The sequence below is a fragment of the Vulpes vulpes genome, chromosome 5, assembly GCF_048418805.1.
Source record: "Vulpes vulpes isolate BD-2025 chromosome 5, VulVul3, whole genome shotgun sequence".
In the NCBI taxonomy this organism is placed as follows: domain Eukaryota; kingdom Metazoa; phylum Chordata; class Mammalia; order Carnivora; family Canidae; genus Vulpes; species Vulpes vulpes.
The window spans coordinates 72,343,861-72,366,809 of record NC_132784.1 but is presented as its reverse complement, the minus strand read 5'-3'; the positions used below and the strand labels follow the sequence as shown (position 1 = coordinate 72,366,809).

The 22,949-nt window shown below is 52.2% G+C and overlaps 1 protein-coding gene and 1 long non-coding RNA gene across 12 annotated transcripts in view; one reads left to right on the top strand and one right to left on the bottom strand.

The window, feature by feature from the left end:
• Nucleotides 1–22,949, bottom strand: part of PRDM11 (PR/SET domain 11) — an 87,744-nt gene that overhangs the window by 46,626 nt on the left and 18,169 nt on the right. For 5 of the 6 annotated variants that reach the window (XM_072758817.1, XM_072758820.1, XM_072758819.1 and 2 more), the window contains exons 2-4: nt 7,055–7,179; nt 6,578–6,681; nt 5,743–6,005 (exon numbers count right to left, since the gene is read on the bottom strand). In XM_072758817.1, the coding sequence (XP_072614918.1) occupies nt 5,743–6,005; nt 6,578–6,681; nt 7,055–7,173 (486 nt within the window). In that variant the 5' untranslated portion in view covers nt 7,174–7,179. Of the gene's footprint in view, nt 1–5,742; nt 6,006–6,577; nt 6,682–7,054; nt 7,180–7,781; nt 8,108–22,949 lie in introns of those variants that run through there. The other variant, XM_026004132.2, reaches the window with a different exon arrangement.
• LOC112924113 (uncharacterized) lies at nt 8,789–22,368 on the top strand. 6 transcript variants are annotated; one of them, XR_012001703.1, is made up of 5 exons: nt 8,789–9,094; nt 9,210–9,352; nt 9,431–9,470; nt 9,553–9,888; nt 12,514–12,711. It is a non-coding gene; the product is annotated as an uncharacterized lncRNA (long non-coding RNA). The 6 variants fall into 6 exon arrangements; XR_012001706.1 differs by having other exon boundaries at nt 9,210–9,470; nt 9,553–9,653; nt 9,798–9,888; XR_012001702.1 differs by having other exon boundaries at nt 9,210–9,470.

The window sequence follows — 22,949 nt, the reverse complement described above, 5'->3', positions numbered from 1 at the left end:
CATTTTACCATGGGACTTGAAACGGAAGACACATTCAAATACCATTTCCCCTCGGTTTCCCCCCAGAATGGTAGGAGGCTAGCAGGCGGAAAGGCTGATGGACTACAGGTGAACAAAGCCACCCCCCGCCCCCGCCGCAGCGCCCTCTTTCTAAGGACCCCTAGGGAAATCTCCTGTTCAGTACCAGTACCCAGAAGGGCAGACCTTCCCAGGAGCTAACTGGGGACTCTTCATGATATCGACAGAAGGTCCAGATAGCTGATTGGGCTTGCCTATATCCCAGTGGCTGCAAGATTTGGACCCCACATAACTAAAAGTGCACATGCAGGTCATTATGGCGTACATTTTTAGCCTCATTCTTGGCTCCACCCTTGCTTTTCTTTCTTCTGTCTCTTCCAGTTTTAATATGCTATGGTGTTCTATTTTATGCATCCTGCTAGGCTACCCTAAATCCCTTCTGGAACAAGACTGAGCCCCAAGGGAGAAATGTAGACACCCTGTGCTGGCGTCCCCTTTTTTCTGCCTGTTACCAAACCGGTCAGCTGCATGCACTCCCGAACACCTCAGGTCAGCAACATCGTCTCTAGCTGCTGGGGTCTGAGGGCAGCTTGGCAACCCTGGCTATGATTTGTGGAATTTATCATTTCCAATGAGAGGAAAAAGCAGAGGAAGGTGGCATTTCTGTTCTAAGCAGCCAGAAGTGAGGGCAAAACCCCTGCAGAAGAGGCCAGGCCGTGGAGAGATACGAAGCGGAAATGGTCACTGGGTCCATCTAAATGCAGGCCTTGGCCCCACACCACACTGGGCACCATGGGACCAGCCTTCTTCTAGGTTGAGGGGAGATGGAGAGGGAACCAGTGCTGGGCAGTGCTTTGGCATTAAAGCCAAAGGCCAGCAGACAGGAATAGGTGAGATAAGTAAGGAAGGTGGAGAAGGACCAGGAGACAGAATGGGAGGGGTGGGTTCTGGAGTCCAGACTGCTGGGTTGGAACCTCTGCTCAGCTACTTGCTAGCTGTTCAGCTTTGTGCAGAATGACTTTCCTCTCCAGGCCTCAGTTTTCTCAGCCGTACAGTGGGTAAAATAACAGAATAATAGCTACTTCACGGGGGCATCATCAGGACCAAATGAGATTGTGCTGTCAAGTGCTGAGCACAGACCTGAAGCACTGTCTGTGCTCAAGAAACGTGAACAGGTATGCTTCTTACTGGCCCCAGCACTATTTCTACTGGAGCAGTGTGTACACATGAGCAGTTGTGGAAGGAAATGTGTTGTGCTGGACGAAGGCCAGAGCTTGTGAAGGCAAGCAGAGGTCAAGAAAGGACATCGAGTATTGGTTTGGGACAGGATTTGACAAATGAATGCAGTTTGTTTGGGATGTGATGCTTCTAGCTCCTGGTCCAAAATCAGTGCGTGGTTCACCAGCACCCTCCTTCCCACCTCCCTCTGTTCAACCAACCCATCACCTGAGCCAGCAGAGCTGTACCTCATTCCTGCTTTTCCCCAACTGAAACCCTGACTGAGGACACACACACACACACAGAGGCCCTGCTTTTTTGAGCCATTCTGCACATCTGTTCTCTCCCGGCCTTCAATGCCTCTCACCTCTCTGGTTCACAAAGGTGAAAGCCTCCACATGGTCCCTTGACCTCCAGCCACTCCCTCCCTGCCCTCATCCACATGTCACAGCCCCCAGCTCCAAGGCCCTAGGAAGAAACCTCCAAGGGAGCAACACTGCTGGCCACTGGTCCCTGAACTGCAGGCCACGCCCACTCTCGACTGGTAGAGCTTGTCTGTGAGCAGGCTGCAAACTCTGGGGCTTCCTCTTTCCCCTTTTCTCCAGACCCCGGACTCAGGCCAGGCTGCAAACCTGGGGAAGCTGCCTGCTTTCGAGATCCCAAGCTTGCTGAGCTGGGCTGTCACAAATTGTAGATTCTTGGGGCGGGGGTCCCTTCCTGGGCATAGGCCTAGATTTTCACCTCTGCTGAACTTCTACCCATCCTTCGAGACTCATCTCTAATCTGCCCAGTCAAAATCCATTCCCCTTCTCCCTGGCCCTACAGCCTTCTGCAGGACTACAACCACAAGACAAGACAGCAGCACTCTGCCTCTGTATTACTAGGTTGGGAAAAGGCCTCCTGTCCTCCCATCCTTAAAGCTCAGCAGCGTGGAGAGGCGCTATCTTCACGGTCTACCCTGTGTCAGCCATGGGAGCTGGGGTGGCAGACTGAACCTCTTCAGTCCCAGGTGTCCTCTCCTGAACCAGAAGGGGATCGACCCTCGCCTACAGGACTGTCGGAGGAGAAATGTGGCACACAGCTGGCATATAATCATTGCTTGCTGGCAGCCAGACTTTTAAAAACAAGCCAGGCACCATTGCTGGCTCCCTCCCCTCACCTCCCACTCACACCTCAATCCCAGGCAGCAAAGCTTCCATAACAAAACTGCCTGTGGCCAGGACACAGAGATCCGTGCGCTGCTCCAGCCCCGCAACTGTCTTCCCGCTTCTCTGCAAACCTGTCCCCACGGCCCGCCCCCTCCCAGGGTCTCAGCCGCATCCGTTGACATGCTTCATGCTCCCTACACGCAGGCCTCTGTCCTCAGCTGCTCGACATGCACCAGTGTGCCCCTGGACAGGCCACCTGGGCGTTTCACATATCCCACCTAAACTCAGCTTCGGCGCTCCCCTGGCTCAGGCCAGCTCTCTCCACGCATGTTAGCAGCCGCCTCCCACCCCCCCAGACACGGAAGCCCACTGCGTGCATTTCCCATCGCTTCTTAACAAATGGCCACAATACGGTGGCTTCAAACATGGCACGTTTATTATCTCACAGTTCCGGGTGTCAGAAGTCCTCAGATCAAGGTGTCGGAAGGGCTGAGTTCCTCCTGGAGGCTTGAGGGAAGAAGATTCTACTTCCTTGCCTTCTAGAGGATTCTAGAGGCTGCCTGCATTCCTCGGCTCCTGGCTTCTTCTTCTATCTTCAAGGCCAGCGGGATAACATCTTCCAATCTTTTCTGATTCTTACTCTTTTGCCTCCCTCTTATAAAAATGCTTGTAATTCTATGCCCCCCCCATAATCCAAGATAATACCCCTATCTCAAGAGCCTTAATTTAATTATCTCTGGAAAGTCTCTTTTGCTGTCTAAGTGGACATGCACACAGGATCCAGGGACCGGGACATGGCCATCCTCTGGGGAAGGCGAGGACATAATTAGGCCTACTACACTACCCTCCCTCCATCTGCTCCAGGCCTCTAGGATGTCCCTCCAGTGATAGGAAAAATGCTGACCCATCTCCCTCCTGTATGCAATGTTTTCACCTGAACCTTCTTGATAATAGAACAACTCGTCCACCAAGCCTCATCTCTACTCTATATGCAACTGGTTCTCTTAGTAGGACCCTCCCACCAGGTTTTTCAAGGTTTGTTTGTCCCTCTTTTAACAAAGCTCCCTGCCCCTGCATCTGCCTGCAGCCATCTCCTCCCAACTCCTGTCTCTCCTCCACTGTTCTTACTACCTCTGATCAAACCTCTTAAGAAGTGGCTCCACTGGTCACCTGGGTTCTAACAAGGTTCCCATCAGAGGGCTTCTCCACCACAGCACCATCAACCACTGAGGCCAGATCATTCTTTGTTGTAGGAGGCCAGCCTGTGCATTATGAAAGGTTTAGCAGAACCCCTGGCCTCTACTTTCTAGATGCCAGTAGCATATCCCCGTCCCAAGTCGTGACGCCAAAACATCTTCAGACGTTATCAAATGCCCCGGGTGAGAGGAGCAGGGAGCAAACCGCCCCGGGTTAAGAACAACTGTCTGACAGTAACAGTTCTTGCTAAATAAAGTGGCTAGTGACCTCCCCAGCACTAAACCCAAGGGACGCTTTTGAGGCCTTCTCTTGCCTGTTTCCCAGCAGAATCTGACACCATTGGCCATTCTGCATTTCCCATCTCTTGGGCTGCTCTTCCTGTCGCCCCATGCAGGATCACACTCCCCTGCTGGACCCGCTCACCACTGAAGTTCCTCAACGCTCACCGTAGACCCTCTCCACCTCTTGTTCACTTATTCTCCCTGCGGGCTGCCCTCTGCATCTCTGACCCCACTGACCCCTATCCACAGGTGACTCTGGAAGTGACATCTCTAAACCTCCTTTCCAATCTCCGTACCCATGTAGCTCACCACCTAGTTAACATAGCCACTGGGTACCTTGCCGTCAGTCCAAAACCAGGATGGAGATCTGGACCTCTACCCAGGTCCTGCCCTGCATTCCATTTCTCAGAGATGCCTTCCTGACCTGCTGAGAGTGGAACTCTGAAGGACTTGTCCTGGCCAATTCCCACACCCTTACTTAGGCCAATCAATCTATTTCCAAGTCAATCTCGCCTATCTCTGAAACAGGTCACAAACTAGTTCACCTGTCTCCATGTTGCCACCCCACCCTAGTTCAAACCTCCACCATCACCGACGTAGAAAATAACTTCTAACTTAGCTGTAGGCATCCATTCTCAACCAATGTCCCCACCCCCGATCTGTTCTCCAGGCTACGGCCAAAGTCACCCTTTCAAAACATAAATGAAACTTCTCAGTGTTCTTAAAGAGCAAAAGTCCCAGTTTGGTCTACTGGGCCCTATACATCCAAGCTTCTGTCTCCCCCCGGCAGCCCCTGGATTTGCTGTACTTCAGGCACAATGATCTTCTTCTAGTTGTGCAAACATGCCATGTTCTCTCCTGCCACAGGGCCTTTGCACATGCTGTTCTGGCCATCTGGTGGGAATTCTCTGCCTCTCGGGCTCATTGCTAGTGCCACACCAGACCGGTTGGAGTTTCTCTTGCTCAGCTGTTCTGTATGCACACAGCATTTTTCTGTCTCCCTTCCCATAACTGCTACTCATTCCTCAAGTCTCAGGCTGAAGGGAATCCTGCCCAAACTCCTCAACGACAACAATAATAATAGCAGATATTCACTGCAAGCTTCCTGAAAGCAGGCACAGTTCTAAGAGCTTCATAATATTAACCTATTTCATCTCCACCATCACCTGTGATTATCCTGTTACAGAACAGGCACAAAGAGGTTAAATGACTCATCCAAGGTCACGTTTGATAGTAAATAGCAAAGTCGGCTGACATAATGAACTTGGCTCCAGGCCCCAGGTCCCTGAGCACCATGAACACCACCATCTCCCTCTGCTCCTAGAATGTCCTGTCTTCCCCCTTCCGTAGTAATGATCACATGTGCATGTACCTGTCCAGTGCCTGTTCTCCCCACCAGACTGTCCACTCCCGGAACATGAAGGGCCATGTTTCCTCTGGCGCCCGGCCTAGCACCTGGCATCACTGCTTTGTGGCCCCCAGACCCAAGTCACCCGCTCCAGAGGAGGGCTTGGGTAAACCCCTCGTAAATGCCACAACATTTTGTGGGGCCCACCAGACATACACACATGAACATTCACGGGGAAGTCACCCTGTGCTCTGCCTGGCTGGCGGGCCATGGGCTCCCTCGAGCCCCGTCACTGGTTCTGCTGACTATGGCCAGATGGGCTCCTCAGTGCGGCTCTCAGCCACCCAGGGTGGCAAGCACTCAGCCAGGGCAAGGGGAGAGCAACATCCATCATCCCCGCATCCTGGAGGGACGGCAGGAAAGCTCGTGGCCCGGGCTGGGCCAGCGTATGGCTCCCCCTGCTGGTTTCCTTCTAGGCTCGCTCCTTAGCACCCTCTCCCATGGCACAGCGGCACAGCCCGGGGACACTCACCAGCCAGGAGAAGAAGCCAGCTGATTTGTCCTGGGTGGAGATCTGCCCCTCATAGGGGCCGAAGATGTGGCCCTTGGGGATGACCTCATTTATGCATCGCACGTCATTCTCCCCACTGGCTTCCTTGACCACCTCCATGCCCTGCGGGATGGTGAGGGCAGCCCTGTCTGGGATGCCCACGGGCACTGGCGTGTCGGACACAAACACTGGGGGACCGTGGTTCGGGCACTCATCCACAAAGTACTCTTGGCAGGACTCGCAGACTGAAGGGATGGAAAGAGCGAAAGAGCCTCAGTTGCGGCAGGGAGGCAGGACGCCCACGGCGGAGGCGAGGGGCTGCAGGGAAGCCCACCCTGAGGACGGCAGAGGGCAGGGAGAAGCACACTGCGTGGGATCAGCTCCACCCCAGCCAGCCTCAGGCCCCTGAGTCTTCCGTGGTAATAACCCATGACCCTCCCTGGGGGCTCCAAGGACATGCCTGCCAATGCGAAGGAAGCCAGTAGCTCCCTTTGTTTTAAGTATAAAGCACAACTTTGGAGTCAGACGGATTTGGGTTTGAACTGCAACCATGTGCATCTGTGGGCTGGGGGACCCGAGGCAAGGTTCTGAACCTCACCAAGCCCCAAGTGTCCTCATCTGGAAAATGGGACCAATAAAAGCCACCTCGGTGGCTCACGGTGAGGATTCACAGAAGCCTGGCCCTGCGTCTGCTACATAACGGGCGAGTACCTATCATTAGTATGGTGGCTGCAAGTTCCCTAAGCAGAGATGGGGCGTGGGGTGGGTGTAGGGTGAGGGGAGGACAAACCCAGGCACAGCCCCAAGCTCCACTTACACCAGAAGTCCACTTGCTGGAAGCTTTTGGGCATGATGAGCTCACGCTTCCCCTTCAGTTTCTTGGGCTCCACTTCCATGGTTGAGGGGTCTGGTCTCCTAGAGCTGGCCAGGCCAGGGGCCGGTAAAGAAAGCAAAGAAGCCATCAGAGAGTGGCAGGCTGGTGGGCAGAGGAGCCGTGGACCAGGCCAGGAGGCCACGGGGATGCGGGGTGGGCGGAGGAGTCCCAGCCAGGCTGCCCGTTCAGTGCTGGGGATAGTGAAGGAGTTCTGAGACCTGGGCCTAGGCCTTCGAGGGCCACGGTGTGGATTCTTCTAGCCTTCTAGAGCCTGCGTTCACATCTGCTCCCAGAAGCCGCCCATAGAAAGTTAAGGAAGGTGGGCCAGGAGTGGGAACTCCCCCCGCCCAGGGGCATCCACCCCACCCAGCCTGGAGACTCCCCATTTTTCCCTCTCCTGTCCCCACATAAGGGCCTCACCAGGGCTGGCCATACTCCTGGTCTCGGAGTGGTGAGTAGACCTCGGTCTTCACCACGGTCACCATATCCCCCACGGCCGCCTTGGTCTGCGCCAGGCACTCCTTCATGTTCTCAGTCATTCTGTCCTGGGGACGCGAAGGCGGATGGCGCAGGAAGAGGATCAAAGAGACAGGGGAAGAAGGGTGAGTGTCAGAGAGGGCAAGCGGGGGTCCCGTGGAGTCTGGTTACCCTCCCTGCCATCCCCAGAGGAAGCGCTTGAGAACACAGACAACAAAAACAGCTGTAGCCCAGCCAAGAGGAAATGCCATTTCTATCCCGGGCTGGTCCTAGGGAAGACTGGAGCCACCAGCCCCCTGGGGTCAGAGGCCGCCCGGGGGCAGCTCAGGCCAGGGGGCAGGACTTAGGGTAGCACAGCCAGGGACCCCAGGACTACAGGGCAACGGGTGCCAGGAATCCACAGGAGCCTCGGCCCCAAAGTCTGCAACTGGGAGCAGGGGAGGGACCCACTCAAGCCCAGCTGGGGCCAAGGGGGGCTGGCCCATGAAACGGGCCGCAGAAGCGGGCGGCGCAGCCCCTCACCCCGAGGCTGCCAGGGAATGCGGCCAGGCCCGCTTTGCCAGCTCAGAGCAGGTACAGGCGGGGCCTGGGGGTCCCCGCGGGGCCGCCCCGACTCCCAGCCCCACCCGCTCTCCGCTCCGCTCGGGGCAGTCTCCCAGCCCGCGCTTACCGCCCTCCTCCACCACCGCGCCGGGCTTCAGCCCCTCCCTCGGCACCCCGGGGTCCGCATGCCAAGCCCGGGGACACTCTTCGGGCCAGGGCCGGGGCCAGGGCCGGGGCCGGGGCCAGGCGGCGCGCGGCTCGGGCCGGACCGCGCTCGCGGCCCGGGACTGGGCGAGCAGCGTGTGTGACTCACTACCCGGGGCCCCGCTGGCCACACCCCTGCTCCTCGGCTAATCAGCCCCTGCTCCCCACCGGGGCCCCAAAGCCGGCGGCGGCTGGGAGGGGTGCGGGGAAACACGACGGCCTGCCCCCTCCGCCGGGCCCGCGGGGCCGGGGGCGCGCGAGGGGGCGGGGGGGCCCGAGTCGCCCCGCCCCGGGCCCGCGCCCCGCGCCGCCCGCACCCCGGCCCCCGCCCCGCCCCCGCCGCCCCGCGGGGCGTCCCGCCCGCGTGTCCGGCGGGGAAAGTGTGAGGTCGCGCGGCGGGGCGGGGGCGGGGCGGGGCGGGGGGGCCGGGCAGGGCGCGGGGCGCGGGGCGCGGGGCGGGGGCCGGGCCGGGCCGCCCTCTCCGTCTCACCAACCTTCCCGGCGGGGAGCTCCCTGCCCTGCCCGCCCGGCCCTGCCCAGCGCCGCCCCCCGCCCGCCGGGCCCGGCATTCCTTGCGGGGGCATGTGGCTTCTTGCCGGCCCCGGGGGCACGCAGTTGGCTGGCGGCCGGGAGGGGGGCGCGCGGGGAGCGGGAGCGGGAGCGGGCGCCGGGAGGGGCGGCGGCCGGGGGCCCGCCCGGCGGGAGTCCACCCCCCGCGGGCCGGGGCCGGGCCGGGGCCGGGCCGGGCCGGGGGCGCCGCGGGGCCCGGGCCGGGGCGGGGGTGGGGGCCGGGCGGGTCGGCGGCGAGCGCGGGCGGCCCCCCGCGCGCCCTCCCTGCGGCCGCCGCGGACTCGGCGTGGCTGCGGCGCGGCCTGCGGGCCACCGGGCACTGGGCTCCCTGCCGCCGGGCGCGCCGCACGCCGCCGCGTCCCCACCTGCGCGGCCCGGGGTGGGGACCGGGCACCTGCGGGGGCGGCGGGGGTGGGCAGGCTGCGCGCCTGCCGCTGGGCCGCCCTCCCGGCCCACGGAACGCCCCCCCCCCCCCCCGTGAGGGGCCGGGTTGAGGTCCCCGAGGCGGGAGCCTAGAGCAGGAAGATGCCACGACTCCTGGCCAGTATGACCAGGGACTTGCCCAAGGTCACGCAGTCCACTCCTAACGGCGCCTAGACTGGAGCCGGGGACCTGCTCCGAGTAAATTGGAGACCGGAGAGCCCCGCTTCAAGCGTTATGTTTCAGGTCTGCTTCGCCCAGCCTCTCCGGAAGGATCACCGGGATCACCCTGGGGTGGGTTCAGGCCGCCCCGAGTCCGGCTGCTGGGTCTGGGCAAGGTCTCACAGCTTTATTTGTAAAGGACCACGGAAGGCTTCCTGCCCCGCGGAGCACTTCTCACTTGGATGGGCAACATTCACACACAACACATCCTGAGGTGGCTCAGTCTGGTGGTTAGAGACCCAGGTCTCCGAAAGGAGCACTGCCTGCAAATCCCAGCGGTCGGTGGGTGTTAGTGGACTGAGAATTCGTGTGCCCCCCCCCCCCAATTCCTATCCTTAATGTGACTGTATTTGGCAACAGGGCCTGAGAGGAGGTGATAAAGGCTCAATGATGTCACAAGGTTAGAGACCCCCAATAGGGCTGGTGCTCTTCTAAGAGGAAGAGATACCAGAGCTCGCTGGCTCACTCTCTCTTTCCACCAGGTGAGGACGAGAAGGCATCAGTGTGCAAACCAGGAAGAGAACTCTCCCCAGGAACCAAACTGGCTGGCACTTTGATGGTGGACTTCCCAGCCTCCAAAACTGTGAGAGATAAATCTTGTTAGGCCACTCAGTCTATGGCATTTTGTCATGGCCCCCTGAGCCGCCTGAGACAGCAGGTTATCCAGCTTCTCTCTGCTCCCATTTGTTCATCTGGAAAATGTGGCCAATGTTAGATTCTATCACAGATGCTGCCGTACGGAAATGGAAGAAGATGAGTTTGGAGAGAGTTAGACACAGTCTCTGCATATCTGCACCTGAAGAAAGCTGATCAGGAAGGTGGGTATAAGTGACCTCCTTAAGGGGTGGCTTTGAATTCTCTCCATTGGGTTGGATTTGTTTTTTTTAAGTCAGTCATCTGCAGACTGTGGCACTTTATTAGAAAAAGACTGCGCGGGACCATTTTGTATTTCTCCTGCTCTGGCCCCTCCATCCTCCACCAGCACCACCCCCACCCTGCCATGGCGCCTGTGAACTTGCTGTGTCCTCCACTTGCAACACACCTGAAAAAAAATCCCACGGATCCTTCAGCCCTCCCTCTCTTCTTTCCACCTCCTGAGCCATAATACCCTCTCCAGCTCCGCGTCCCTTACCTCGTGGCACTTGTCAGCCTTAGAACAGTCTTTTGTTAGCATGATTATTTGATGAATACTTGTTTCCCATAATACATTATAAGTTCCACAAGGGCAGGCACCTTTGCTCACCACTGAAAAAACTGCATTGCTGGCACTTGTAACAGCACCTGATACCAGGGCAAGAACTAGTGAAAGACCAGCAAGGTGCTAGGGCATAAACTTTAAGGAGGCACCCCCACCTCTCTGGGTCATGCCCTTGGCAGGAATGGCACCTGAAAGTGAACACATCCTTGAATTTGGCAACTTAGGTGACTTCTTGCCTTAACCTAGTCTCAGCCTTGCCTAGCACACAGTGTATTCTCAATATTTGGCCAAATGAACGGCCAAATGACCCATGTCGCAATTTACCACCCCCTTTAATATGTCCTACTGGCCCCACTGAGAATCTCAAGTCTAAAAGGGATCTCAGAAAGGAAGACAAGGTGGGCGGGTTATTGTTTTGAATCCTCTTCTCTTCTGGGTGCTTTCACTGATCTTAGCAGGGCAGGGTGGGTGGCCCAGTGGGTGAGGCTGGCAATGAGAGGCAGTGAGGTACAGCAGAGACTGTGATGGAATTAGATTCTGAGTCCGGGACCTGAATCTGATAGGAAGTCCTAAAGTGTATGCTTTGAGCACACGCACATCACTTAAACTCACCAGGCCTTTCTGTCTTCATTGGTAAAATGGAAATCGTCCTGTTTGCCAGGTAATCCCCATAAGGAATAAATGAGGTAAAGGCTGGGGCGAGGCCTTGGGAAGAGCCAAGTGCTACGGGTCTGTAAAGGATATTAGTATTAAACTGGCCGCCCAGAGGCAGGGAGTGAGCAGGAAGGGGGAGAGGGGAGAGATCTGAAAGGGGAAGGGAAGGAGGGAAAAGGCAAGAGTAAGAAAATAAGGGATGGAGGGGAAGAAGGAGGGAGAGGAAAAAAGACATGCAGACATTTTCTGAGTCTTAAATGGAAAACCATTCCCTCTGAGAAAAGCATTCATTTATACCTCAAGATAGAGATGTCTACTGGCCATTTCCTTTCATATTTTACTTTTCACTTACATCCCACCTTCACGTAAAAGAACCATGATGATTTGTAACACAAACACATACTCAATGGGACAGAGATTTCATGGAGAAAGATTGATGCCAATTATACCAAGAATCTGTTGTCAGATGGTTAGTGATCTAGCCGCCCATTCAGTGCTGAGCCTCCTGGCGGCTAGTGCAAAAAAGGAAATACGATGGCTTTCAGAGTACTCATTATTTGAGGCTTATTTATTGACTGCATGATTAAGTTCTCTCCATTCTTGGAGCAGTCCAGCTGCCTGGTGAACCAGAACCGAGCCTTATTTGCGTGACTGATGTGCATTAGGGCTCCTTCCTGTGACTGTAATGAAGGTGGTGGGGGTGGGGGGGTGGCAGGACTTCCACTGGGGAAGAGAAGGAGAACACCACAGGCTAGTGTCCTTCACTGGTTCCATCTCAGCGGGCACTGGGAAGCCTGAGCTGGCTGAAGCTCCAGCAACTGTTTCTGCAGTCTGCTCTCGACCTGTTTGCCCACTGAGGGGCTTGGGGGAGGGCTGGCCCGCAGGCCTCAGGGAGGACTTCAAGCTGCTGGCAATGCTCCCTCTCAGCTGGCTCCTCTGAGTCTGCACATGCAGAGATTAGGCATGTTGCAAACCCAGCAATGAGATGCAAACCCAAGGGGGGGGGGGGGGACAGAATGCAGCTCAGGAGGGCAGCAGCTCTGTTTTCACCCTTGGCGGGGCGCCAGGGTCCTGGAATGCCCGGCAGCTAGTGTGGCCTGAGGACTGGGAATCTGTGCCCACTTGGTTTTCCTAGCGGCTGGCCCCATGAGAATCCGAGGGTCAGCTCCGGTGCCACCACAGCATCCTGTGTTGTTCCCTCTGATGACCAAGGGACAGGAGATTAGAGGGCTGGCCCAAGCCACCCAGTGACCTGGGCTGGGTATCCCGAGCTCTGGGTTTCAGTCCTGGCTGTGCTGTAAACTTTTTAGGTGACCTTGAGCAAGTTCCTGCCTTGCCCTGAGCCTCAGTTTCCTCAGCTTGAAAAATAAAAGGTCCAACACGGTTCTTCATAGTAAACCATGGGGGTAAATAGAGGAAGAGCACGGAATCATTACAGGGAACCGTTGAATTATATGCCCGAGAAGCACTGCCTCTAGATGGAATAAATTATGTGCCTTTAATTTATACATAAGACAGATTTATAAATGTATATAAATACTTTTAGGATGAAGTAAATGATAAAATGGTCTTAAAATGTTATTGAATTCAGGCAGCCCAGGTGGCTCGTCGGTTTTGCGCCGCCTTCGGCCCAGGGTGTGATCCTGGAGACCTGGGATTGGGTCCTGCATCGGGCTCCCAGCATGGAGCCTGCTTCTCCCTCTGCCCTCCTCTCTCTCGCCCTCTCTCTCTCTCTCTCTCTCTGGTCTCTCGTGAATAAATAAATAAAATCTTTTTAAAAATTAAAAAATGTTACTGAATTCATAGAAGCCGAATGTCACCATGTGTTTTCTTAATCAAATGATACCAAGCACAGTCGCTTGCAAACTATATAACCTTGAGAAAATTAACCACTCCTACCTTAGTTTCCCCACCTGTCTAATGGGACTGAAGTCAGAAGCTGTCTCATAGGGCTGTTTATACACCAAAACACCTGGCATATAAGCACTCTATAAATATTAGTTCTTATTATCATTCATTTTATTGTTGCTTTAAAAGTAGAGCAGACATCAGGTGGACACACTGATGAAAAATTTTTTTACATTAAAAAGAGGGCTTTTATTAGCAGTTACTACCTTTAAGGGAGAAATACTTTTAAAATGTCTGTGTTGGGCAGCCTGGTGGCTCAGCGGTTTAGTGCCACCTTCAGCCCAGGGCGTGATCCTGGAGACTCAGGATCGAGTCCCATGTCAGGCTCCTTGCATGGAGCCTGCTTCTCCCTCTGCCTGTGTCTCTGCCTCTCTCTCTCTCTCATGAATAAATAAATAAAATCTTTAAAAAAATAAAAAATAAAATGTCTGTTATAAAGATGTTCATCCCAACAGAAAAAAAAGGAAAATAATACTTAAAAGGGAATTTGTAAAAGAAAGACAAATGGCCAACATGCTTTATGGAAAACCACAAAATTTAATAACCAAATAAATATAGATTATAATAAACATCATTTTACCTCTATTAGCAAAGATTTAAAAATCTCAGCAATATTCCAAGTTGGCAAGAGTGGGGAAAAATACCCTATACACGGACCCTGGTTGGAAAATAATTGGTATGAACTTTTTGGAGGGCGATTTGGCAATACATATCAAAAGACTTGAAATGAGCAAAACCTTCGTAGGAGCAACCCCAAATCTAGGAGTTTATCCTAAGGACATAATTAAGCTGTATGCAAAGATTTATCTACAAGGCTGTCTTCTGCAACACTATTTTTAGTAGCAGCAAACAAACAAACAAAAAACACACAGCAGGGGAAAACATACACCTTGAAAACAGTAAAGAAAATATATATCACATGGTGAAATATTAGCAATTAACAATGCTTTAGAAGAATATTTATTGATATGGAAACATGCTCAACATATTGTTAATGAAAAATGAAAGTTACTAAGTGAAAGATCATTTAAAAGGCTCCCTGCTGGATGATTCTGACTATATGACATTCTGGAAACAGGTAAAACTGTGGAGGCAGTAAAAAGTTCGGTGGTCACCCAGGGTTAGCAGGAGAGAGGGATGAATATGCAGAGCACAGAGGATTTGTAGGGCAGTGAAACTTACTCTGTGTGACACTGTAATGGTGGATACATGTCACCATGCATTTGTCCAAACCCACAGAATGTACAGCACCAACAGGGAGCCTTGATGTAAACCACGGACTCTGGGTGATAATGACGTGTCGGTGCAGGTTCATCAGTTGTGACAAACGTACCACTCTGAGCACTCTCCCATAGCAGGGGAGATCGTGGGTATGTGGGGCCAGGGAGACTGTGAGAATGCTATGCTTTCCCCTCATTTTACTGTGAATCTAGAACTTCTCTAGAAAATAAAATCTGCTTTTATTTTATTTTAAGATTTTATTTATTCATGAAAGACACACACACAGAGAGGCAGATACATAGGCAGAGGGAGAAGCAGACTCCCTGTGGGGAGCCTGATGGGGGACTTGATCCCAGGATCCCGGGATCACGACCTGAGCTGAAGGCAGACGCTAAACCGCTGAGCCACCTAGGCATCCCAATAAAATCTGCTTTTAAAGATGAAAACTGTGGAAAGATAGATACAAAATAACTCCATTTTAGAAATACATATACACATGGATTTGCACACACAGGTCTAGGAAAATATATTCTGGGGGATCACATGTGGTTAGTTGGCACCGTGTGTTAAAGAGAAAGAGTTCCCCTTCTTTTTGCTTATAAGAAAAAAGTCACTCTTTAAAGGAACTCTTTATAATCCTTTAACTTAGAAATTGCTAAAGACAATGTCTAAGGTTCCGATACCCTCACCCACTTGTCACTGGATGCTGAGACTCAAACAATTGGTTGGGAGGAAGAAGGACTCCAAATTAGAGACTGAACCCCAGGCATAAGTGGCATCTATTGCACATTTGATGAATGAATGCAAATCGATTGATGGATCAGTAAGAGCCCCGATATTTCTACCATGAAAGACTTCTATTTTTATTTTTCTTATGATCCCCATTTTAAAAGATTTTGTCTACCGAAAAGACTAAATATATTGTATAATAACTCATTCATTTTTCGGGGTGCCCGCATGGTGTAGTTGGTTAAGTATCAGACTCTTGGTTTCAGCTTAGCTCATGATCTCTGGGTCATGAGATCCAGCCCCTGTCGGGCTCTGTGCTCAGTGGGGAGTCTGCTCAAGACTCTACCTCGCCTTCTGCCCCTCCCCACTGCCCTCTCCCTCTGTCTCTAAAATAAATAAATAAATCTAAAAAAAATATTCATTCATTTTCCTAGTTTTTCCTAGACATGCTGGTAGGTGATAACCAGGGTTAACATACTGGTTAGTTGCTATCCTCCTATAAGCAAAAGCAGAGAGATCTGGCACGTTCATTCATTTGTCCTGATTTCAGGGAACTGCACAATTTTCATTAAGCTTCTTTATGTTTACAAAATAGCTCGGTGGGTCGATTACTGTGCAGAAATGAGACTAACCAAACCACACTATCTGCTCTCGTATGTAGTCACGATGCGAGAAAAGAAACGAGACTCCAAAGAGGACATACTGTATAATTCCATTCATGTAAAGTCAAAAAAAAAAAAATGGGCAAAACTATGGTATTAGAAGTGTCCGTGGTAACCCTTGGGAAGAATGAAAAAGGGATAAGGAAGGGGCTTGTCCGATGCTGGTCATGCTCTGTTAATCTTGGTGCTGGTCCGCCCGGTGTGTTGAGTTTGTGAAAATACATTGAGCCACACTTTTATAATATGTGCATTTTTCCATATGTATTTATACGTTAGTAGAAACAAAGGAAAAATATTTGCAGGGGTCCTAAGGGCAAAGAACTCCCATGGGCGAAATTGGGACCCAGTATAGCCCCTGATTTTGCAGCTGGAGGAACTGGGGTCCAGCCAGCGAGGCTCACAATTGGGTTTCAGGCCTTCATCTGCAGAGCAGTTGAGCACAGCTGGCCAGGGGTGGGGGGATGGGGGTGGGCAGTGGAACACATTCTCCCAAGGTGGTCCCTCCTGCAGAACCTTTTAAAGGTAACAGGCTGACCCCATCATTGATAAGATTTTGAAAAGAGGTCGGGAGAAGCGGTGTAAAAGTTCATGAGTCAACGTTTTGCCATGTTTGCTCTCAGAGTAGACACTGCTGTGGCAGTGTCTACTTAGATCCCATTTCTTCCTCCCCGCTAATAGAACAGGACATTGTTCAGGTGGGACACCTCTCTCCCAGGACCTACTGAGATCCAGGAGGAGCTGAGCCTACCTTCAGCTCCAGGTGCGGACTCCAACTAATCAAAGACAGTGGTGGCAAGACCATCCTCCTCCCCAGTTATTAGATCAGGAACCTGGATTTTGACTAGTCAGCACCTGACATTCCCCTCCCAAGGTCAGATACCTGACCTACTTAGGCCCATCCAAGGGAAGAAAAGGACTTCAGTTTCATGACTTGACCAAGAAAGCATGCAGCCATGTTGTGCAAAGCACCCTCAAGATGAAGCTAGCACAGTGGAGCAGAGGGAAGGTGTGGTATAATAAGTAATATATTTGTTCTTTGTCCCCAGTTCCTGGCAGAGAGCACCTAAAACCCTTGGAATTTCCCAAGTAATAGGAGTGTCTGTTGCCCCTTTCTAGCTCATCTGAGTGTATGTTAGTGAGTGACTAAGGGTGGGGCCCCTATAGAGCCTCAGGATAGGGCTGGTCACCCCAGAACCCAGGATTAGAACGTTAGAATTTCCGGCCCACCTGCTGACCTCCTGGGAGGGGAAGGGGCCTGGAGAGTGAGGTCTACAAAAATCCTTTGGTTCTTAAATTGAGGTATAATTGACCTACAACAGCATATTAGTTTCGGGTCTACCACATAATGATTTCATATCTGTATATACTGCAAAATGATCTCAGTAAATTAACATCTGTCATAGTTACAGAATTCATTTTCTTGTGATGAAAACACTTAAGATCTACTCTCTTAACAACTCAAATATGCAATACAGTGTTATTAACTATAGCCACCAGGCTGTGCATCACATCCCCAGGACCTAGTTTATAACTAGATGTTTGTACCTTCTGTCTCCCTTCCATCCATTTCGCTTCACCTCACCCCCGCCCCTCGCTGGCAATCACCAGTCTGTTCTCAGGATCTATGAACTTGGTTTGGTTTTGTTTTCATTCTGCAGGTAAGTGAGATCGTACAGCATTTGTCTTTGACTTATTTGACTCAGCATAATGCCCGCAGGGTCGATCCATGTTGTCACAAATGGCAAGATTTCGTTCTTTTATATGGATAAATAATACTCCGCTATCTCTACCACGTCTTCTTTACTCACTCATCTGTTCATGGACACTTAGCTTGTTTCCAAGCCTTGGCTCTTGCAAATAGTGCTGCAGTGAACATAGGGGTGCAGACAGCTTTTCCAATTAGCATTTTCATTTTCTTTGGGTAAACACCCAGAAGTGGAATTGCTGGATCATATGGTATTTCTATTTTTAATTTTTTTAAAGGAGTCTATTTATTCAGTTGAGACAGAGAGATACACAAAGAGAGAGAGCATGAGCAAGGGGAGAGGGAGATGGAGAAGCAGATTCCCTGCTGAGCCTGGAGCGGATGTGAGGCTCGATCCCAGGACCCTGAGATCACGACCCAAGCCAAAGGCAGATGCTTAACCATCTGAGCCACGCAGGTGCCCCTATTTTTTTGAGGAACCTTCGTCTCATCTTCCACAGTGGCTGCACCAATTCGTATTCCCAAAGCAGTGCACCAAGTTTCCCTCTCCTCCTGGCCAGGGCTTGTTCTCTCTCTCCCTCCTGATGCTAGCCATTCTGACAAGTGTCGGAACATCTCATTTCCCTGATGACCAAGTGATGTTTATTCATTTACCTGTTAGTCTATATGTCTTCTGTGGAAAACTGTCTTCAGCTCCTCTGCCCATTTTTTAATCAGATTGTTTGGTTTTCTGCTATTGAATCATATGAGTTCTTTATATCTTTTGGATATGAATCTCTTCTCAGATAGATGATTGGCAAATATTTTCTCTCATTCAATAAGTTGCCTCAAAAAATTCTTGATCAAGATTCGGAGAGCCAGGCAGCCCCGGTGGGCTCAGTGGTTTAATGCCGCCTACAGCCTAGGGCATGATCCTGGAGACCTAGGATCGAGTCCCAAGTCGGGCTCCCCGCATGGAGCCTGCTTCTCCCTCTGCCTGTGTCTCTGCCTCTCTCTCTGTGTGTATTTCTCATGAATAAATAAATAAAATCTTAAAAAAAAAAAAAAAAAGATTCCGAGATCCTCAGGGCACCTGGATGGCTCAGCGGCTGAGCATCTGCCTTTGGCTCAGGTCATGATCCCAGGGTCCTGGGATTGAGTCCCGCCTCAGGCTCCCTGCAGGGAGCCTGCTTCTTCCTCTGCCTATATGTCCACCTCTCTCTCTCTCTCTCTGTTGTCTCTCATGAATGAATAAATAAAACCTTAAAAAAAAAAAAAGATTCAGAGAGCCTTCTGGGTGGGAAGAGGTAGCAGTGCTGGGGGGCGGGGTGCACAAGGAGGGGGCATGGAAGCTCCATGCTCCTTCTCATCTACCTTACCCAAGTTCATCTTTTCCATCTAGCTTGTATCCTTTATAGTAAACTATGATTGTCAGTAAAGCACTTTTCCTCAGATCTGAGTCATTCTAGCAAATTATAGAACCTGAGAAGGAGGTTGTAGAAACCACTGATATGTGTTGGTCAGAAACATGGGTGTCCCAGGACCTGCAACTGGTGTCTCAAATGGGGACAGTCTTGTGGGACTGAGCCTTCGATCTGTAAATTCAGTGCTAACTCTGGTTGGTTAGTCTCAGAACTGCAGTGAGCCGTGGGACACCAGCTAGTATCTGAGAATCAGAGGACTAGTTGGTGCGGGACAACATCTCAGAGATGTGGTCTTGGGCAGTCGATGGAATCAGCTGCTCCTGGAACCTTCCCTACTTCTGCACTTCCTGTTAGGCTGCTGTATCACTCAGGCCCCTCCAGGACAGGTCTCTATGACATGAGTCCATCACCATGCACACCACCCACCTACCAGCTCTGACTGTGTCCCAAACTCTGGCTGTGCCTCTCTAAAGGGTCCGCCTTGATGGTGCCTTGATCTCCAAAGAGCAAACCAGGAGGGCCTACAGCATCTCACCCCAGCCATGCTCTCCCCTCAGCCCAAGGCCTGACCTGAAGCTGTACCCCAAGCACTCTCGCACACTGGTGAGAACGTAAGCTGGTGTATTTAAGGAGAGTGGTATAAGCCTGGGAACCTTTAAAAGATGCACATAATCCTCTGTCCTGCCATTGCACTTCTAGGAAGTTCACTGAGATGCACGTCCAAGACTTTTCACGGCAGCACTATCTAGAATAGCGAAAGACTGGAAATAACTGAGTCCATCTGGAGGCCGGTTAAATAAATAATGGGGTCTCTGGACAACAGGCAGCTGTTTCGAAGAAGGAAAGTCATGGAACAAGGGCTCCACCAGCGTGGTCTGAGCCACTTCTCCCTCTGGCCTGAAGGGCTGAAGCGGCAGCCTGATGGTCTCCCTGCTGCCACTCTGCCCCTGCTGTCCATTCTCCCGCCCCGTTAACCAGTCAGATCAAATGGTCCCCTGCTCTAAACCCTCCACAGAGCAAAGCTCAGCCAACAGCAAACTCTCCAGAGTGACACAGTCTGCCCTCTGTGACCTCTTTCCTACTGTGCCCCCCTCACTCCCACCACCCCCAGAGGGGCCTCCTTGCTCAGCCAGCAACATGACAGTGCTCCCATCTTGTGCCTTTGCACTGGCTGTTCCCTCTGCTGGGAACGCTCCTCCCCCAGATACCTGCAGGGCTCACTCCCTCACTCCCTTCAGGTCTTAATTCAAGGTCACATTCTCTGCCACCTAGATACAACTGCAATCCCCTGATGGGTCCTATCCCTCTTGCTTGGCTTTTCTCCTGAGCTCGACTCACCATCACATTGATGTAGTACTCATTTATATTATTCGCCCTCTGCCTCCCCAACCAGAATGCAAACGCCAGGAAGGCAGAGATATTTATCTTCCATTTATTGCTGAATCCCCTGCAAGTAGGACAGTGCCTGGTGCAAAGTGAGTGCACGATAAACATTTGTTGAATGGATTATGTAATTGGTGGTGAAAACAAAACCAAGGTAAAGACCATCTGCATCAAAGAGAGGCAGCAGCAAGGGGTCGTTAAGAGCATAGATCTCAGTACCCAGCTCCCTAGGTTCTACTCTCAAGCTTCACTTACCACTGTGTGATGCTGGGGGCCTTCCTTAACCTCTCTGTGCTTTGGCGAATAGCACCTAAGGCTGTTTGGAGGACTGAATGAGTTAATATTTGCCATATACTTAGAATGGCGTCTGACACGAAGCAAGCAAGCTGTATGAATGTTATATAAAATAAACATACCCTATTTTAATAAAATAGAAAGGATATACACATTTATACGTGCTCGCGTCTGCACAAAAGAGTTCTGAGCTGTGACAGCCGCTGTTCCTGGGACTGAGGGCTAGTGGAGGAAAGGGCCTTACTTCTTATGGAGCTTTCCACCAGATGCATGCATTTCTGATTTTAAAAATAGATTAGTAATGCCTATGAGTTATTGATTATGAAGGAAATTTATTATACTCTTCTTTTTGTATAACAACAAATTTTGAAAGGCATGTTAGTATTAACAGTTTAAAAAACAAGCTGTAGGCTGCCCTGCCACCTCCCAGGCAGGGAGCAGAAGGGGGAAGGCATCTGCTGATGGAGGGAGGGTGGGCAGAGGGGGCTCCTCCTTAGCACCTGCTGACCCCCTGGAAGGGAACTCTGAAGTCCACATGAATTCCCCAAGGCTGACCTAGCTCCAAGATCCCAGATATCAAGTTGAGCACAGACAAATATGGCTTGCGGAGAATGGGGTGTGTGCCGGTGGGGGCGGGGGTGGTCTCTGGGCTGAGGCTTCCAGGGCCTCAGGGAGATTGCACTTGCAAATGATGAAGCGGGAAGGTAGGAGGTCATGAGTGTAAGCGACCTGAATGTGTAGATGCATTTAAGGATGGTCAGGGCCATGCTGCCCCGATTGCTTGCCCGCCTGGTGTGGCAGACGCTGGCCACCCACAGGACCTCTAGTTTGGTCAGCTCCTTAGGTCCCGTCCCCCATGATGCTAATGAAGAGGGCAGGGTTGGGAGTTGAAGCCATCTGCACCCAAGGCCCCTGTGGGTTTTAAGGAGTAGGGCTGGGTAAAGTGAGCTTTCACATCCCACTGCCTCCTCTAGACTGTCGGAGCTGGAAGCCTGTATCCAAATGGCTAGATTCAAGACCCTCCTTTCCTGGCTAGGAAACTGAGGCCCAGAGTGGGAGCAACTTGCTCAGGGCCTCCCAGAGGAACGTGGTAGGAGATAGGAACCCACCGCCACGGTCTGTGCCGGGCTGCCCCTCCCCAGGCCCTCCTTTCTCTATCCCCGGCCCAGGGTGTCCTGCACATTCTCAAACCTACATTTAGCCCGCCCTATGGGGCTAGAGCCTCCAATTAGCAAAGTGGGGCCCTGGTGAAACCCCATGTGGTTTTTTGACTCCAAGGAAAGGAGTCCCTCTACATCACGAGACCAGAGGGGAAGGCCTGTGGAGGGAGTTTCGGGGGGGGGGGGGGGGCATGAGGGGGGCCCAGTGGACCTGGCACTGTGCCTTTATCTCTCCTGCAGTCTCTTCCTCTTCCTCCTCCTCCTTCGCTGCTCCTTCCCACCCCTGCCCTTCTCACTGGCTGTTTATTTCTATTCATCCAGTCCTGCCCGGCATCTCAAAATTAAAAGAAACCTCAAAAGTCACCTAAATCCTTGTTTCTGAATGTGTGGTCCACAGACCAGCAGTAGGGGCATCACTTGGCACTTAGAAATGCAGAGTCCTGGGGCACCTGAGTGGCTCAGTGGTGGAGCGTCTGCCTTTGGTTCAGGTCATGATCCCAGAGCCTTGGGATCATGTCCCATATCAGGCTCCCCAAAGGGAGCCTGCTTCTTCCTCTGCCTCTGCTTCAGCCTCTCATGAATAAATAAATAAAATCTTAAAACTAAATAAATAAATAAATAAAATTCAGTCTTGTGCTCCTCTCCTAGGCCTCCTGCACCAGAGATGGCCCTAGGTGATAGACACACACAGAAAAGCTGGGAAGTACCCTTGGAAACTGCAAGGTGCTCAAAGCCATGGTACGTGTCAGCACCAAGCGTGATGAAGACCTCCCACAGGAGTTCTCCATCAGCAGCTAGGCCGCCACCCCATCTTTCGACAAGTAAGCTGTGCGCGCATGCCCGTGCGTGTGTGTGTGTGTGTGTGTGTGTGTGTGTGTGTGTGTGTGTGATGGGCCAGGCGATCCCCCAAGGGTCCTGAGCGTCCCTGCTGAGTATGTAAACTGTTAAGGCCTCACCAGCCTCTGACCCCAAGTCATCTCAGTAGCTTGTCAGGTAGGTAAATAAGTAGGTTAAAGCGACCGCAGCATGGTGCTCAGCCCCAGAGAAGTGGAACCGGCCACTGGCTACCCAAAGTGCTGGCCCCCGAGTTCTTCCGATGCTGTGTAACCCACGGTCCACACAGTCACCGTCTGGGTTCACTGTGTCACCCTGTGGGACTTGGGGGTGCAGTAACCAAGGCCACCATGTGATGATCCTGCTATTTACTGCACCGGAGTCATCGTCCTGCCGACCCAGAGTCTTGGCCATCAGATTGGGGTTCTTCCCTAACCATATGTGTGCATGTATAGGTGTGTCTGTTTGTCTCTCTGCGTGTCCTCAGCGGCCATTTACTAAGGTATCCATGGGAAGGCTCAGACTGAGACCTTGACTTGAAGGCATTCACAGGGAACCTGGCCTTGCCTGAACCCCCACTTTCTCCCAGCCCTGTCCCCAGGTGTTCCACTTCTTCATTCTGTCGCCTAATCCTCCCCACGACCCCACAGGGTGGATTACAGCCCCTTTTTACAGTTAATGACATTGGAGCTCTATCTGTAGCTCAGTCGCCAAACAGTAACAAACAT